Here is an 18,717-nt window from a genome sequence, read left to right as displayed (position 1 = left end):
TACTGACGTTAAATATCGTAACGAACAAATTTATAAACGAGTGTGTGGCCTGCGTTATTCTGATATTAATTACATGTGCCTGTATGCCTTTCGCTGGACGCCTTTTGCTAGCCTATGGAGATTTCACCCCGGAGCGCACGGATCGCATGCCTTGTAACAGTAAAAACCTAGTTTTGGCGTTCACGCGTAGTAACCTTTCGTTCACCTTCGTGGTTCATAGCCTGTATTTGTTGTCACTTGCTGGGAAGCCGTTCAGGGAACAACATGTTTTTAGAATAGATAGATTTTTTTTGCTCTGTTCCGGAGCCCAGCCTTTTCTGCCAGACCACAGTTTTGTATCAAGTTAATTTGTAATGTTCTGTTTAGTTGCTCGCCTTGAGCCTGTTTAGATTATATTGTTTAGATTATATTGATGCCGTCAAAGGCGAGTATCCATTTCTGACTCCATGTTGCTCTTATTTACCGAATTCGTGTCATTTTCGTTTCGAATCTTTGTTTGTTATGACTTCTTTCCGTTTCTTTGTCTTCTGTCCGTTTCTTTGTCTTCTTTCCGTTTCTTTGTCTTACGTTTTTATCTATGTGAGGGACGAGCTGAGACTGTTCTGGTTTATTATGATTTGACTTTAAGCCAGTTTTTGTTTGCTAACCTTCTGTAAGATTTTGGTCCATGTTTGCGAGTTGTATTTGTTTTTCTCCGTCCTGTAACGTTGGTCAGCTTTCCTGTCACTGCGTGTCGTTTCTTGTTTAGTTAGCCTAGTGTGTCATACGTTTATTTTATGTTAGGGTTTTCTTACATATTTTGTCTTGGTGAGTTTTTCTTGATTTGCCGCCATCTTGTTTTCGACCGCCATTTTGACGTCCATCTTTGATGTTTATGTTTTTAGGACACTTTATGTTTAGTTTGATGTTTCGTATGCTAAGTTTAGTCTTTTTCTTTTATCAGTTTCCACCGCTCCGCGCTTCTCGCTCCACGCTCCACGCTCCACGCTCTACTGTTCTGCGCTCCCACTCAAGCCAGTGATGTCTACTCCACGTCTTAGCATCATTTCATATTCTAAACTTAGATTAGTTTTTCCACCACACTCCAATATAAGTTATTTAGCTCTCCATAGGTTTATGTTTAGGCTTTTATATTTTAATATTACGAACTGATTCCTATGACATTGACAAGTATACCAATCCACAATAAACTTTGTTCTAATTTTTCTATTGTTTGTTTTATTTTGAGCGCGTCGGTTCTTTGTAGCAATCAAAAGACATCCTCCAGAATTTACATAAGTCATCTTAAAATCTTACAGCAACTCAAGGGCAAGCACAAGCAGTGAAGCTATTCTTTCAGAATCTGATTATAAAAATGTGCAAGTATTACCATTTAACAAAAAGATTAATGTATGATAAAGGTGCTATAATGCATAAAGTGATGTCAGGGTATACACCGGAGACATTACGTGATAATTTTATTTTGAACTAGAACAGACTAAAAATTATAACACCGACTCCACGTATTGACCTTTACAAATCAAGCCTTCTTTATTCGGGTGCGGTCCTATGGAACTCACTACCAATTTTTCTTTAACATAAAACAAACACATAGGTCTTCAAAAAACATTATATGTCACACATAATGCAACTAAACATGTGCTGAATATTCTTGCTTATCTATTACCCTCGATAATACTGATTTTGTCTTGTCTTGTCCTGTCTCTCTCTCTCTGTATCGTTGTCTGTCTGTCTGTCTGTATTTCGTTTTTTGTGTCTCCCCTCCCTCCCTCTCCCCCTCCCTCCCTCTCCCCCTCCCTCCCTCTCCCCCTCCCTCCCTCCCTCTCTGTCGCTGTCTCAACCTCCCCCCCTCTCTCTCTCTCTCTCTCTGTATATATCGCCCCCTCTCTCTCTCTCTCTCTGTATATATCGCCCCCTCTCCCCCTCTCTCTCTCTATCTCTCGCCCTCTCTCTCCCTCCCTCCCCCCTCCCTGTCGCTGTCTCAACCTCCCCCCCCCTCTCTCTCTCTCTGTATATCTCGCCCCCCCCCCCTCTCTCTCTCTCTCTCCCAAGACTGCCTTTTAACAAAGGAATCTTTATGCATAAAATTACATCCGAAACTCTACTCCAAACCATTTGTTCAAAGTTCTCGTTGAAGAATCCACACCACCTTATGAAATTTAACACTCCTCTTCCTAGGATAGACTTATTTAAGTCTAGTCTAGTTTATTCAGGTGGCCGTCTCTGGAACGCTCTTCCGAATGCCTTACGGGAAGCTACCAGCACAGATTCTTTCAAAAACAAATATATATCCCATTTAATGAAAATAGTATATTCTTGATTGTTATGTCCTTTGGGACACAGTCACTCACTTTTGATTTATTGTTTTGTTCACGAAATTATGATGTTCTGCATAATATCCATTGTCTTGCAGAGTTGATGTACTATTGCATAGTATTCTGACTCTAATTGACTTGCAAATTTTTGCTTTGCACCTTGTCATGAACATTTATAAACTACAATGTTTCATATAATGCGCTTATGTACATAAACTTATACTGTTTCACTAATTATGTATGTATGTAGTAGTAGTTATTATAGTAGATTTAGTCCCTCTTTAGGGCGAGGGCCAGATGCAAAAAAGTATACCAATGCTTATTCTGTTACCCTCGTAAAATAAAGAATTGTCATTGTCATTGTCATTGTCATTGCCTCTCTCTCTCTCTCTCTCTCTCACTTTCTCTCTCCCTCTCTCTCTCTCTCTCTCTCTCTCTCTCTCTCTGTATCTCTTGTCCCCTCTCTCTCTCTCTCTCTCTCTCTCTCTCTCTCTCTCTCTCTCTCTCTCTGTGTATCTCTCTCTCTCTCTCTTTGTATCTCTCTCTCTCTCTGTATCTCTCTCTGTATCTCTCTCTCTCTCTGTACCTCTCGCCCTATCTCTCTCTCTCTCTCTGTATCTCTAGTCCCCTCTCTCTCTCTCCCTCTCTCTCTGTATCTCTCTCTCTCTCTCTCTCTCTCTGGCTGTGCAATGGGTGCTCTCTCTGTCTCTGTCTCTCTGTCTCTCTGTCTCTCTGTCTCTCTGTCTCTCTCTCTCTCTGTCTCTGTCTCTGTCTCTCTCTCTCTCTCTCTCTCTCTCTCTCTCTCTCTCTCTCTCTCTCTCTCTCTCTCTCTGGTCGATTGACCAGCGGACGTGCCGCGATCTGGAGATGATGTCTACTTTGCGGTGAAGGTTAATTGTCTAGCGTCGACTATTTCAAAATGTGCGTGCAGCGCGCACTGCGCCTGTCTTCAGGTCATTTCGGAGTGGACGCCCACCGGTTAAGATAATCTGAGAAGCAATGTATTTTTAATTATCAAACTACGGTGTTTATGTTTCAGGTGAGACAAGGCGAGCACAATGGCGAGCCAACAGGGAGGAGACGGGACCAGACCCAAGACACCACGTCAGGTAGGTCACTGAATGTGTGTGTGGTCGTCAGGTAGGTCACTGTCTGTGTGTGTGGTCGTCAGGTAGGTCACTGTCTGTGTGTGTGGTCGTCATGTAGGTCACTGTCTGTCTGTGTGGTCGTCATGTAGGTCACTGTCTGTGTGTGTGGTCGTCAAGTGGGTCACTGTCTGTGTGTGTGGTCGTCAGGTAGGTCACTGTCTGTGTGTGTGGTCGACAGGTAGGTCACTGTCTGTGTGTCAGGTCGTCAAGTAGGTCACTGTCTGTGTGTGTGGTCGTCAGGTAGGTCACTGTCTGTGTATGTGGTCGTCAGGTAGGTCACTGTCTGTGTGTGTGGTCGTCAGGGAGGTCACTGTCTGTGTGTGTGGTCGTCAGGTAGGTCACTGTCTGTGTGTGTGGTCGTCAGGTAGGTCACTGTCTGTGTGTAGCCATAATCCAATACTGGCAATAGTATGATCCAAGTGACGCCCCAATGCATTGAAGCTCAAAATGACTGTTAGTTATCAGGAGTTTTCAGTCAGCACAATTTAACTCTCAAGCCTCCAGTGTTCTGTTCCATCTTCACTTCTCTCCACATCATTCAGTCAACAAGTTATAGATACTGTCATGACATGGGACGAGGAAAAATAGATTACTCCAGCGGAATTCGTAAGTTGTGTCCGCGGATAAGTCCAACCCCTGTTGTGTGTCAGGTCGTCAGATAGGTCAGTGTCTGTGTGTCAGGTCCTCAGATAGGTCACTGTCTGTGTGTCAGGTCGTCAGGTAGGTCACTGTCTGTGTGTGTGGTCGTCAGGTAGGTCAGTGTCTGTGTGTGTGGTCGTCAGGTAGGTCAGTGTCTGTGTGTCAGGTCGTCAGGTAGGTCACTGTCTGTGTGGCGGATCGTCAGGTAGGTCACTGTCTGTGTGTGTGGTCGTCAGGTAAGTCAGTGTCTGTATGTCAGGTCGTCAGGTAGGTCACTGTCTGTGTGTGTGGTCGTCAGGTAGGTCAGTGTCTGTGTGTCAAGTCGTCAGGTAGGTTACTGTCTGTGTGTGTGGTCGTCAGGTAGGTCACTGTCTGTGTGTCAGGTCGTCAGGTAGGTCACTGTCTGTGTGTGTGGTCGTCAGGTAGGTCACTGTCTGTGTGTCTGGTCGTGGTGCCCGTGCTGTGATTGTCCAGTATGATGATTGTGGTGCCCGTGCTGTGATTGTCCAGTATGATGTGATGTAAACAAGGTCGTCAGGCAGGTCACTGTCTGTGTGTCTGGTCGCGGTGCCCGTGCTGTGATTGTCCAGTATGATGTGATGTAAACAAGGTCGTCAGGCAGGTCACTGTCTGTGTCTGGTCGCGGTGCCTGTGCTGTGATTGTCCAGTATGATGATCGTGGTGCCCGTGCTGTGATTGTCCAGTATGATGATCGTGGTGCCCGTGCTGTGATTGTCCAGTATGATGTGATGTAAACATAATCAGGCATGAATACATGTACTCAGCCTATGAGTATTAATAGCATAAACAGCTAATATAAACGGAATATGACATGTTGATAGTGTTACGCACAAATAATGGCAAAGAAGAGAAAAACACAACACCAAAAACAACGGCAGAACACAGCAACTGACGTAGATTGTGACCTCGTTGCTTTTTTAAATAGTGAACATCCTAGTTCTCTCAGCATTTACAGAATCACCGCAGTCACCAAACGCGAACACACTATACGCGGAACGAAGTTGGACTTTTGAATGGAAAATGGAATGTCAGGTTTTATTACCATTTCAGTCCACCATAATGTTTTTCGACCAATCACGACTGACTCTCTAGGTGACCCGCTAGATGTTACAGTGGTCAGGCCGAGATCCTCTTTGTTTATCACGCTAGAAATAAACAAGACAAAGTAAACATTTCATCGTTCAATTGAGCAATATCAGCGTAACTTCTTATAAAGAATGACACTTTAAATAATGTCAGACATAACACTTTCTATCTAAAAAATACCGAAAAGCCAGTTCTGTGGGTGGGTGCTTTAAATAACGACAAGGCATTCACTATATCCACCCTGTGGGTGTGCGATTTGCTCACTTGAACATATAATTGTCAAAGTTTGTTTGTTTGGTTAACGCCCAGCCGACCACGAAGGGCCATATCAGGGCGGTCACTTGAACATATAATTGTCAAAGTTCTGTAGACTCAAATAAAAACTGTGTGACTCAATTGACATCATAAATATATTGACTTCATTTCATTTCTGTCCGGCGTACGTTCTGAATCTGCCGCTGTCTGTTGGACAAGAAAATTCGAAGCATCTGAAACATATGTTTAACATGGTTTATTTAGTTTATTTAGACTGGAACAAGTATACTTGTTTTGTCAAACATGTCGCTCTCCAAAAGGCAGAAGACAGAAGCTAATAATCTCCATTTTAAACTGCCTGACGAGACGAAATCAAGATGACACTTGTTGATACTACATAGTCAAATACTTGTCAAATAGTGCTTTCGAACCCGCTCGGTTGGCATACACTATAACGAGAGCCCCGTTCTTTCTGGTATTCAGCACGTGCTCCCGCCCAATTCCGTTGTTCAGTCATCGAATATTCAGCGCAACGAATTATACAATAATATTTTCTAAGCACAGATTGCCAGGTAGGCCTATCCCAAATATTAGGCGGAGTTAAGAGAAGGAATTCCTTGACGTAGTAGCACAGCAGTTTATATATCAGATCCGTATTCCTGTCTTGCAGGGGTCTGGACCAACACAGCAAGCGTCAGCACCAACCAAGGAAGGATGGCTGTTTGAACCTGCAGGAACGACTCTCTTTGGACTGGTGAAGGTCAGTGTCGTTTATACGTCCGTCTTTTCCTTTGCCTGTAAGGGTTCTTGTGTCTCGTAAGTTGAATACACAGCGCAGTTACATCCTTTGTGGACTCACATGCGTAGTTAGGTAGTTATATCATAGCAACCATCCACCATTGGTGTTTTCTCCTATATTCCTGAAGCTAGAACTTTAACACTTCACACAGTTTCTACGTTTTGAATACCTTTGATACTAAGTCAAGCTGACTCTTTTTGAATTTCATGGTCACAGTAAGTTGACGTTTGGGTTATAAATAACATGATTATTTGGTAGGTACAAAAGCACTGAAACGTTCCTCTCATTCATGGGGTGACACTGCAGTTGGGCACATAACAAGCAAGAATGTAACCGTGAAACATTGACATTTCTCAACATTATTCTACAAAAATACGCAAGAAGGCAAACTTTCGCGCGTGTTGTTTTAGTGTTCGTTTAAGTAAATGAGCCAGAGATTAATTGGTTTTGTACAGTGGTTTGTGTGGGCAATGGTTGGTTATTATGCCTGTCTTACACTGTGCCGAATATCCTTGCGAATATGAACATGTTGTATTCCGCAAAAAAAAAGAGACGAATGGACAGAAAACAATTATGACAATTCGAAGCCTTACCGATCATTGCGAATGCATACACATCCATATACGAATGTCTTGTGGATGTATTACGAACGTTGCGAGTGGCCTTGCTAGTGTTGCGATTGCTTGCAAACATTTTACGAATAAAGCGATTATGCAATTCGCATTGTTCGTAATTAATACTGCTCTTACACTGTGCCGACTTTTCCTTGCGAATAGAATTCACCAATAATTCGTAATGATCGGGACATGGTCGAAAGACATTCGTAAATACTCTTAACAATTCGCCACCATTCGTCTCTTGTTGCAAATATTAGCAACATGCTCCTAATATTTGCAAGAAAGGCATATTCTTCACTTTTTCCCAACGTACTCGTAAGTATTCGCAAGCCATTCGTAATCATCGTAAACGTATTCGTAGCGCTCGCAATGCATTCGCAATGATCGGTACACATTTGCAAGCACTCGCAACCATTCGCAAGAAATGTGTAGAACATTTTGTATTGGAGAAAAATAAATAGACGAATGGACAGGGAAAATATTGACTATTCGAAGCCTTACGAATCCTTGCTAATGTCTTACAAATGGTTGCGAGTGCTGGCGAATGTCTACCGATCATTGCGAATGCGTACGAATCCATATTCGCAAGGATATTCGGCACAGTGTAAGACAGGCATAACGACTGGTTGCGAATGCCGTGCGAGCGTTACGAATACATTGCGATGATTACAAATGTTCGCAAGGATATTCGGCACAGTGTAAGGCAGGCATAACGAATGGTTGCGAATGCCTTCCGAGGGTTACGAATACATTGTGATGATTACGAATGTCTTGCGAATACCTACGAGTACGTTGCAAAAAAGTTAAGAAAATGACTTCCTTGCGAATATTAGGAGCATGTTGCTTTGTTAGAAACAAGAGACGAATGGTGGTGAATGGTTAAGAACATTTACGAATGTCTTGCGACCATGTCCCGATCATTGCGAATCATTGGAAAATTCTATTCGCAAGGGCAATTCGGCACAGTGTAAGAGTAGCATTAGGTTTTTTTACAACCCTAAAAGCGATATAGCTTTCCGGGAGCAATGCAAATTTGATGTCAACATATCCTGTAACATTGTACATGATACACAGACCATGGGAGACAATCCGCCCCAGATGTAATGTACATTATGCAGAGTAACTCCCCTGCCCTTCTTCCACCATAACGAATAAAGAAGCACATGCCACCAGAACTCCGTCTTTGTTGAATCAATGTCTGACCACGAACAACAGCTACACAGTATAACATGTCCGTTTACAGGCTGGTCTTGACTGTAAAAAGGTAATCGGTTCTAACATGTTCATGTCTTTTTATGCTTCTTACTTGAAATCTTATTCCTAATCTTGATCTCCTTTAACAAGTTACATATATCTTGTAGGGAGTTAATTGGGGTGGGGTGGGGTGGGGTGGGGTGGGGGGGGGGATGCGTGAGGGGGAAGTCCCGGAATAAAACCTTCAGGTGTGTTCCGATATGCGGCGCGTCAAACTTCGACATTTGACCATCTTTCAGAAGCGTAAGACTTTAGATGTATCCTATGTCCCTGATAATAAACAAGAGCAGGAACTTTCAAGCACGCCACGTCTAACTTACAAACGTCCTGGCTGTTCACACACAATCGTCTCTGTGTGTGTGTGTGTGTGTGTGTGTGTGTGTGTGTGTGTGTGTGTGTGTGTGTGTGTGTGTGTGTATGTGTGTGTGTGTGTGTGTGTGTGTGTGTTTGTGTGTGGTTGTGCGTCTGGTTGTGTTCAAATGTGGAAAATCTGTTTCTTACCACCCCCAGAGGCAGAAGCGGAGATACTGTGTGCTGGAAGGTCAGTCCAGGCTGGTGATCTACAAGGGCCGCACCAAAACCAAGGTCAAGGCCGTTCTCCATCTACAGCAGGCTGTGAATGCCACAGTATGTCATGCTTTTAACTGTATCTCCTTTGTACTGACTTGCAGAGAGTGTAAGTACTCACCAGTGTTATCATGCTCTGAACGCCACAGTATGTCATGCTTTTAACTGTATCCCCATCGCTCTGAACGCCACAGTGTGTCATGCTTTTAACTGTATCCCCATCGCTCTGAACGCCACAGTGTGTCATGCTTTTAACTGTATCCCCATCGCTCTGAACGCCACAGTATGTCATGCTTTTAACTGTATCCCCATCGCTCTGAACGCCACAGTATGTCATGCTTTTAACTGTATCCCCATCGCTCTGAACGCCACAGTATGTCATGCTTTTAACTGTATCCCCATCGCTCTGAACGCCACAGTATGTCATGCTTTTAACTGTATCTCCTTTGTACTGACTTGCAGAGAGTGTAAGTACTCACCAGTGTTATCATGCTCTGAACGCCACAGTATGTCATTATTTTAACTGTATCCCCATCGCTCTGAACGCCACAGTATGTCATGCTTTTAACTGTATCCCCATCGCTCTGAACGCCACAGTATGTCATGCTTTTAACTGTATCTCCATCGCTCTGAACGCCAGCTTGTTATGAATGAAAAGTCGTAAACATAATGACAGATAGATAGATATGTTATGTTTGGATTAAAAACAAGCTCAGACAGTTAAAACGAATAGCGAAAAGCACGCTTTCCTGGGAAGCGCTGTCCGCTATGGCTTGTCTTGTTGTCTTTTGTTTTGGCTACACACTCCATTGTTCTAAGTCTAGGAATGACTGAAAGACGAAGAGGCCTGGGGTCTGACACTGTTCATCTATGGTATCCAAGACAAACATCAACCTCATATCTCCCCTTGGAATGTAGTGGTTATACAGGTGGTTCTATTGTAGAGGTGGTCGTCTTCTACAGGGGGTTATACAGGTGGTTCTATTGTAGAGGTGGTCGTCTTCTACAGGGGGTTATACAGGTGGTTCTATTGTAGAGGTGGTCGTCTTCTACAGGGGGTTATACAGGTGGTTCTATTGTAGAGGTGGTCGTCTTATACAGGGGGTTATACAGGTGGTTCTATTGTAGAGGTGGTCGTCTTATACAGGGGGTTATACATGTGGTTCTATTGTAGAGGTGGTCGTCTTTCACAGGGGGTTAGACAGGTGGTTATATTGTAGAGGTGGTCGTCTTCCACAGGGGATTATACATGTGGTTCTATTGTAGAGGTGGTCGTCTTTTACAGGGGGTTAGACAGGTGGTTCTATTGTAGAGGTGGTCGTCTTTTACAGGGGGTTATACAGGTGGTTCTATTGTAGAGGTGGTCGTCTTCTACAGGGGGTTATACAGGTGGTTCTATTGTAGAGGTGGTCGTCTTTTACAGGGGGTTAGACAGGTGGTTCCATGGTAGAGGTGGTCGTCTTTTACAGGGGGTTATACATGTGGTTCTATTGTAGAGGTGGTCGTCTTTTACAGGGGGTTAGACAGGTGGTTCTATTGTAGAGGTGGTCGTCTTTTACAGGGGGTTAGACAGGTGGTTCTATTGTAGAGGTGGTCGTCTTTTACAGGGGGTTAGACAGGTGGTTCCATGGTAGAGGTGGTCGTCTTTTACAGGGGGTTATACATGTGGTTCTATTGTAGAGGTGGTCGTCTTTTACAGGGGGTTATACATGTGGTTCTATTGTAGAGGTGGTCGTCTTTTACAGGGGGTTAGACAGGTGGTTCTATTGTAGAGGTGGTCGTCTTTTACAGGGGGTTATACAGGTGGTTCTATTGGGGAGGTGGTTGTCTTTTACAGGGGGTTATACATGTGGTTCTATTGTAGAGGTGGTCGTCGTTTACAGGGGGTTAGACAGGTGGTTCTATTGTAGAGGTGGTCGTCTTTTACAGGGGGTTATACCGGTGACTCTATTGTGGAAGGTTCGGGAAACTGAGATCTTTTTATTCTTGATGATGTGTTGCGGACTCTCTCTCGACTTTCACTCACGGACATAACCAGATGACATTGTGACACTGAAAAGCAGTATACTGACATGGCAAACTTTATTCCTGTGTTTAACATCTTCCAAATACATCTTCGCCTACCCAGCCGAAGCCGGGTGGCCACAAGCCACAATGCAAAGTTGACTACATCTTGTCAGTTGGTGGATCTCACAACAACACACGTCCTCTCTCCTTACAGGGGGTTATACAGGTGGTTCAATTGTGGACGTGGTCGTCTTCTGCAGGTGGTTTTATTTATTGTTGAGGTGGTTTTGCTGTACAGAAGGTTCCTCTTCCCCTTCTTACTCACTGCCCCCCCCCCCCTCACTGCCCCCCCCCACGACATGTAGACAGTATATAGGCTATCCTTAGTTTGACATCAGCAACTGAAGAGGTTTTAACTTCTCATTCTTCAGGGCACAAAACTTCGGACCCGCATGTTTGGGACCTACGTGTTTGAGATCCGCATGACGGGAGATGAACCGCCTCTCGTCCTGGTGTCACGTGACAAAGCCGACATGTTGGACTGGATCTATACTCTCAACGACGCCATTATGTTTATCCACGGTCCCGCTCGACATGTCAACTGTCCGTCACAGGGTAAGCTTTGACAGGGTCTCCACAAAAATCACAAAGCCCGGCAACATGTGCTGAGGCGACTGGTCCCTGCACTGTATCTATCAGCATGGCAACATGTGCTGAGGCCACTGGTCCCTGCACTGTATCTATTAGCATGGCAACATGTGCTGAGGCGACTGGTCCCTGCACTGTATCTATCAGCATGGCAACATGTGCTGAGGCGACTGGTCCCTGCACTGTATCTATTAGCATGGCAACATGTGCTGAGGCGACTGGTCCCTGCACTGTATCTATCAGCATGGCAACATGTGCTGAGGCGACTGGTCCCTGCACTGTATCTATCAGCATGGCAACATGTGCTGAGGCGACTGGTCCCTGCACTGTATCTATCAGCATGGCAACATGTGCTGAGGCGACTGGTCCCTGCACTGTATCTATCAGCATGGCAACATGTGCTGAGGCGACTGGTCCCTGCACTGTATCTATTAGCATGGCAACATGTGCTGAGGCGACTGGTCCCTGCACTGTATCTATTAGCATGGCAACATGTGCTGAGGCGACTGGTCCCTGCACTGTATCTATTAGCATGGCAACATGTGCTGAGGCGACTGGTCCCTGCACTGTATCTATCAGCATGGCAACATGTGCTGAGGCGACTGGTCCCTGCACTGTATCTATTAGCATGGCAAAATGTGCTGAGGCGACTGGTCCCTGCACTGTATCTATCAGCATGGCAACATGTGCTGAGGCGACTGGTCCCTGCACTGTATCTATCAGCATGGCAACATGTGCTGAGGCGACTGGTCCCTGCACTGTATCTATTAGCATGGCAACATGTGCTGAGGCGACTGGTCCCTGCACTGTATCTATTAGCATGGCAACATGTGCTGAGGCGACTGGTCCCTGCACTGTATCTATCAGCATGGCAACATGTGCTGAGGCGACTGGTCCCTGCACTGTATCTATTAGCATGGCAACATGTGCTGAGGCGACTGGTCCCTGCACTGTATCTATTAGCATGGCAACATGTGCTGAGGCGACTGGTCCCTGCACTGTATCTATTAGCATGGCAACATGTGCTGAGGCGACTGGTCCCTGCACTGTATCTATTAGCATTGCATCATGTGACTGATCTGACCAACCAGAACTGATTTTAGCTGACCCTCTATACGTTATGGTAGTGAGGCCGGGACACTTTTTGTTTATCACTCTCAAAATTAAGAAGACATGAAAACAAGTTCTGAATTCAAAGTACATGTATAAAGCTATGTTTCCAAATAGCGACACGACGGCGGCGGCGGCAGCGACAACAAGGCTGGCGGCAGGTGAATTTTAGTGTTAGTGATTCCTTCAAAAGCGGCGCGGCAGGCGGATTTGTTTCTTTCTGGTTTGACTCCTGATGATGAATCGGTCACAATCTCTCACAACCATGGTCAGCTATATTTGAAGCTACTTAATATGTTGGTACCAAAATTGAAAAAGATGAAACATTAAATGCAAAACCCGCTTTTGTTTCAACAACATGCTCAAAGAGCGGAACGAACCCAGTGACATTGACAACCTTTGAAGGAATTCTTGCTGGAAGATTTGCAGCTCAGTGAATACAAGTATCTGATGAAACAACAGTCACAATAGATTATACACCTGGTTGTAGGGGTCTTCCTCCAAAGGTTGTCACAATAGATGATACACCTGGTTGTAGGGGTCTTCCTCCAAAGGTTGTCACAATAGATGATACACCTGGTTGTAGGGGTCTTCCTCCAAAGGTTGTCACAATAGATGATACACCTGGTTGTAGGGGTCGTCCTCCAAAGGTTGTCAAAATAGATTATACACCTGGCTGTAGGGGTCTTACTCCAAAGGTTGTCACAATAGATTATACACCTGGTTGTAGGGGTCTTCCTCCAAAGGTTGTCAAAATAGATGATACACCTGGTTGTAGGGGTCTTCCTCCAAAGGTTGTCACAATAGATTATACACCTGGTTGTAGGGGTCTTCCTCCAAAGGTTGTCACAATAGATTATACACCTGGTTGTAGGGGTCTTTCTCCAAAGGTTGTCACAATAGATTATACACCTGGTTGTAGGGGTCTTCCTCCAAAGGTTGTCAAAATAGATTATACACCTGGTTGTAGGGGTCTTCCTCCAAAGGTTGTCACAATAGATGATACACCTGGTTGTAGGGGTCTTCCTCCAAAGGTTGTCAAAATAGATGATACACCTGGTTGTAGGGGTCTTTCTCCAAAGGTTGTCACAATAGATGATACATCTGGCTGTAGGGGTCTTTCTCCAAAGGTTGTCACAATAGATTATACACCTGGTTGTTGGGGTCTTCCTCCAAAGGTTGTCAAAATAGATTATAAACCTGGTTGTTGGGGTCTTCCTCCAAAGGTTGTCAAAATAGATTATACACCTGGTTGTAGGGGTCTTCCTCCAAAGGTTGTCAAAATAGATGATACACCTGGTTGTAGGGGTCTTCCTCCAAAGGTTGTCAAAATAGATTATACACCTGGTTGTTGGGGTCTTCCTCCAAAGGTTGTCAAACCAGATGATACACCTGGTTGTAGGGGTCTTCCTCCAAAGGTTGTCACAATAGATGATACACCTGGTTGTTGGGGTCTTCCTCCAAAGGTTGTCAAAATAGATGATACACCTGGTTGTAGGGGTCTTCCTCCAAAGGTTGTCAAACTAGATGATACACCTGGTTGTAGGGGTCTTTCTCCAAAGGTTGTCACAATAGATGATACACCTGGTTGTAGGGGTCTTCCTCCAAAGGTTGTCACAATATATTATACACCTGGTTGTAGGGGTCTTCCTCCAAAGGTTGTCAAAATAGATGATACACCTGGTTGTAGGGGTCGTCCTCCAAAGGTTGTCAAAATAGATTATACACCTGGTTGTAGGGGTCTTCCTCCAAAGGTTGTCACAATAGATGATACACCTGGTTGTAGGGGTCTTCCTCCAAAGGTTGTCACAATAGATTATACACCTGGTTGTAGGGGTCTTCCTCCAAAGGTTGTCACAATAGATGATACACCTGGTTGTAGGGGTCTTTCTCCAAAGGTTGTCACAATAGATTATACACCTGGTTGTAGGGGTCTTTCTCCAAAGGTTGTCACAATAGATTATACACCTGGTTGTAGGGGTCTTTCTCCAAAGGTTGTCACAATAGATGATACACCTGGTTGTAGGGGTCTTCCTCCAAAGGTTGTCACAATAGATGATACACCTGGTTGTAGGGGTCTTCCTCCAAAGGTTGTCAAACCAGATGATACACCTGGTTGTAGGGGTCTTCCTCCAAAGGTTGTCACAATAGATGATACACCTGGTTGTAGGGGTCTTCCTCCAAAGGCTGTCACAATAGATTATACACCTGGTTGTAGGGGTCTTCCTCCAAAGGTTGTCAAAATAGATTATACACCTGGTTGTAGGGGTCGTCCTCCAAAGGTTGTCAAAATAGATTATACACCTGGTTGTAGGGGTCTTCCTCCAAAGGTTGTCACAATAGATGATACACCTGGTTGTAGGGGTCTTCCTCCAAAGGTTGTCACAATAGATTATACACCTGGTTGTAGGGGTCTTCCTCCAAAGGTTGTCACAATAGATGATACACCTGGTTGTAGGGGTCTTCCTCCAAAGGTTGTCACAATACATTATACACCTGGTTGTAGGGGTCTTTCTCCAAAGGTTGTCACAATAGATGATACACCTGGCTGTAGGGGTCTTCCTCCAAAGGTTGTCACAATAGATTATACACCTGGTTGTAGGGGTCTTTCTCCAAAGGTTGTCACAATAGATGATACACCTGGCTGTAGGGGTCTTCCTCCAAAGGTTGTCACAATAGATGATACACCTGGTTGTAGGGGTCTTTCTCCAAAGGTTGTCACAATAGATGATACACCTGGTTGTAGGGGTCTTCCTCCAAAGGTTGTCACAATAGATTATACACCTGGTTGTAGGGGTCTTCCTCCAAAGGTTGTCACAATAGATTATACACCTGGTTGTAGGGGTCTTCCTCCAAAGGTTGTCACAATAGATTATACACCTGGTTGTAGGGGTCGTCCTCCAAAGGTTGTCACAATAGATTATACACCTGGTTGTAGGGGTCTTCCTCCAAAGGCTGTCACAATAGATTATACACCTGGTTGTAGGGGTCTTCCTCCAAAGGCTGTCACAATAGATTATACACCTGGCTGTAGGGGTCTTCCTCCAAAGGTTGTCACAATAGATTATACACCTGGTTGTAGGGGTCTTCCTCCAAAGGTTGTCACAATAGATGATACACCTGGCTGTAGGGGTCTTCCTCCAAAGGTTGTCACAATAGATGATACACCTGGTTGTAGGGGTCGTCCTCCAAAGGTTGTCAAAATAGATTATACACCTGGTTGTAGGGGTCGTCCTCCAAAGGTTGTCACAATAGATGATACACCTGGTTGTAGGGGTCTTTCTCCAAAGGTTGTCACAATAGATGATACACCTGGTTGTAGGGGTCGTCCTCCAAAGGTTGTCACAATAGATGATACACCTGGTTGTAGGGGTCGTCCTCCAAAGGTTGTCACAATAGATGATACACCTGGTTGTAGGGGTCGTCCTCCAAAGGTTGTCACAATAGATTATACACCTGGTTGTAGGGGTCTTCCTCCAAAGGTTGTCACAATAGATGATACACCTGGTTGTAGGGGTCTTTCTCCAAAGGTTGTCACAATAGATTATACACCTGGTTGTAGGGGTCTTTCTCCAAAGGTTGTCACAATAGATGATACACCTGGTTGTAGGGGTCTTCCTCCAAAGGTTGTCACAATAGATGATACACCTGGTTGTAGGGGTCTTCCTCCAAAGGTTGTCACAATAGATTATACACCTGGTTGTAGGGGTCTTTCTCCAAAGGTTGTCACAATAGATTATACACCTGGTTGTAGGGGTCTTCCTCCAAAGGTTGTCACAATAGATGATACACCTGGTTGTAGGGGTCTTCCTCCAAAGGTTGTCACAATAGATGATACACCTGGTTGTAGGGGTCTTCCTCCAAAGGTTGTCACAATAGATGATACACCTGGTTGTAGGGGTCTTTCTTCAAATGTTGTCACAATAGATTATACACCTGGTTGTAGGGGTCTTCCTCCAAAGGTTGTCACAATAGATGATACACCTGGTTGTAGGGGTCTTTCTCCAAAGGTTGTCACAATAGATGATACACCTGGTTGTAGGGGTCTTTCTCCAAAGGTTGTCACAATAGATGATACACCTGGTTGTAGGGGTCTTTCTCCAAAGGTTGTCACAATAGATGATACACCTGGTTGTAGGGGTCTTCCTCCAAAGGTTGTCAAAATAGATGATACACCTGGTTGTAGGGGATCTTTCTCCAAAGGTTGTCACAATAGATGATACACCTGGTTGTAGGGGTCTTCCTCCAAAGGTTGTCACAATAGATTATACACCTGGTTGTAGGGGTCTTCCTCCAAAGGTTGTCACAATAGATTATACACCTGGTTGTAGGGGTCTTCCTCCAAAGGTTGTCACAATAGATTATACACCTGGTTGTAGGGGTCGTCCTCCAAAGGTTGTCACAATAGATTATAGTTCTGGTTGTAGGGGTCGTCCTCCAAAGGTTGTCACAATAGATTATACACCTGGCTGTAGGGGTCGTCCTCCAAAGGTTGTCACAATAGATTATACACCTGGTTGTAGGGGTCTTCCTCCAAAGGTTGTCAAAATAGATTATACACCTGGCTGTAGGGGTCTTCCTCCAAAGGTTGTCACAATAGATTATACACCTGGTTGTAGGGGTCTTACTCCAAAGGTTGTCACAATAGATGATACACCTGGTTGTAGGGGTCTTCCTCCAAAGGCTGTCACAATAGATTATACACCTGGTTGTAGGGGTCGTCCTCCAAAGGTTGTCAAAATAGATTATACACCTGGTTGTAGGGGTCTTCCTCCAAAGGTTGTCACAATAGATTATACACCTGGTTGTAGGGGTCTTCCTCCAAAGGTTGTCACAATAGATGATACACCTGGTTGTAGGGGTCGTCCTCCAAAGGTTGTCACAATAGATGATACACCTGGTTGTAGGGGTCGTCCTCCAAAGGTTGTCACAATAGATGATACACCTGGTTGTAGGGGTCTTCCTCCAAAGGTTGTCACAATAGATTATACACCTGGTTGTAGGGGTCTTCCTCCAAAGGTTGTCACAATAGATGATACACCTGGTTGTAGGGGTCTTCCTCCAAAGGTTGTCACAATAGATTATACACCTGGTTGTAGGGGTCTTTCTCCAAAGGTTGTCACAATAGATTATACACCTGGTTGTAGGGGTCTTTCTCCAAAGGTTGTCACAATAGATTATACACCTGGTTGTAGGGGTCTTCCTCCAAAGGTTGTCACAATAGATTATACACCTGGTTGTAGGGGTCTTTCTCCAAAGGTTGTCACAATAGATGATACACCTGGTTGTAGGGGTCTTCCTCCAAATGTTGTCACAATAGATTATACACCTGGTTGGAGGGGTCTTTCTCCAAAGGTTGTCACAATAGATTATACACCTGGTTGTAGGGGTCTTCCTCCAAAGGTTGTCACAATAGATTATACACCTGGTTGTAGGGGTCGTCCTCCAAAGGTTGTCACAATAGATGATACACCTGGTTGTAGGGGTCTTCCTCCAAAGGTTGTCACAATAGATGATACACCTGGTTGTAGGGGTCTTCCTCCAAAGGTTGTCCAAAGGCACCGGGTTCGTTCTGATGTTGTAGCAATTTGTTGAAATAAAAGCGGGTTTTCCCATTACATTTCTCGTCTTTTCAATGTTCTCGCCAACATAAGTAGCTTCAAATATAGTTGACCTTGAATATAGCATGTTTTTGTTTGCTGTGTGAGTGGTTCATTGTCAGAAGTCAAGCCAGAAAGAACAAAACATCCGCCTGCCGCGCCGCTTTAAATGGAAACACAAACACGAACATTCGCCTGCCGCGAGCCGTTTCGTCGCTGCCGACGCCGCCGTCGTATCGCTATTTGGAATCATAGTTTTAGCGTGGCTTATTCTATGGCATACCATTTTCAATGGTTTTAAATCATACACTTCACCATATAAAAGTACTGAAAGTCTATTTTGTTTGTCGGTGATGAACACCATGGCAAGACACCCCGCCTTGGGTGTGCCATGCAGACCTTCTCACTTGCAAATCGCATGGTCAAAGTTCCAAAGAATCAAATGAACGATGTTCGGAAAGAACCCTGTGATAAATAAGATGTCCAAGCGTTGTGGTGATGTCGGAAAGAACTCTGTGATAAATAAGATATCCAAGCGTTGTGGCGATGTCGGAAAGAACTCTGTGATAAATAAGATGTCCAAGCGTTGTGGTGATGTCGGAAAGAACTCTGTGATAAATAAGATGTCCAAGCGTTGTGGTGATGTCGGAA

At 44.5% G+C, this 18,717-nt stretch overlaps 1 protein-coding gene across 1 annotated transcript in view; it reads left to right on the top strand.

The window, feature by feature from the left end:
• Positions 1-18,717, top strand: part of LOC138949825 (uncharacterized) — a 484,249-nt gene that overhangs the window by 449,937 nt on the left and 15,595 nt on the right. The window contains exons 3-5 of the mRNA XM_070321601.1: positions 6,135-6,224; positions 8,645-8,761; positions 11,140-11,323. Coding sequence (XP_070177702.1) covers positions 6,135-6,224; positions 8,645-8,761; positions 11,140-11,323 — 391 coding nt within the window. The remainder of the gene's footprint in view (positions 1-6,134; positions 6,225-8,644; positions 8,762-11,139; positions 11,324-18,717) is intronic.

The sequence above is a fragment of the Littorina saxatilis genome, linkage group LG16 (genome assembly GCF_037325665.1).
Source record: "Littorina saxatilis isolate snail1 linkage group LG16, US_GU_Lsax_2.0, whole genome shotgun sequence".
Lineage (NCBI taxonomy): Eukaryota > Metazoa > Mollusca > Gastropoda > Littorinimorpha > Littorinidae > Littorina > Littorina saxatilis.
The sequence above is the reverse complement of the archived record's forward strand: the minus strand, read 5'-3'. Positions and strand labels throughout refer to the sequence as shown.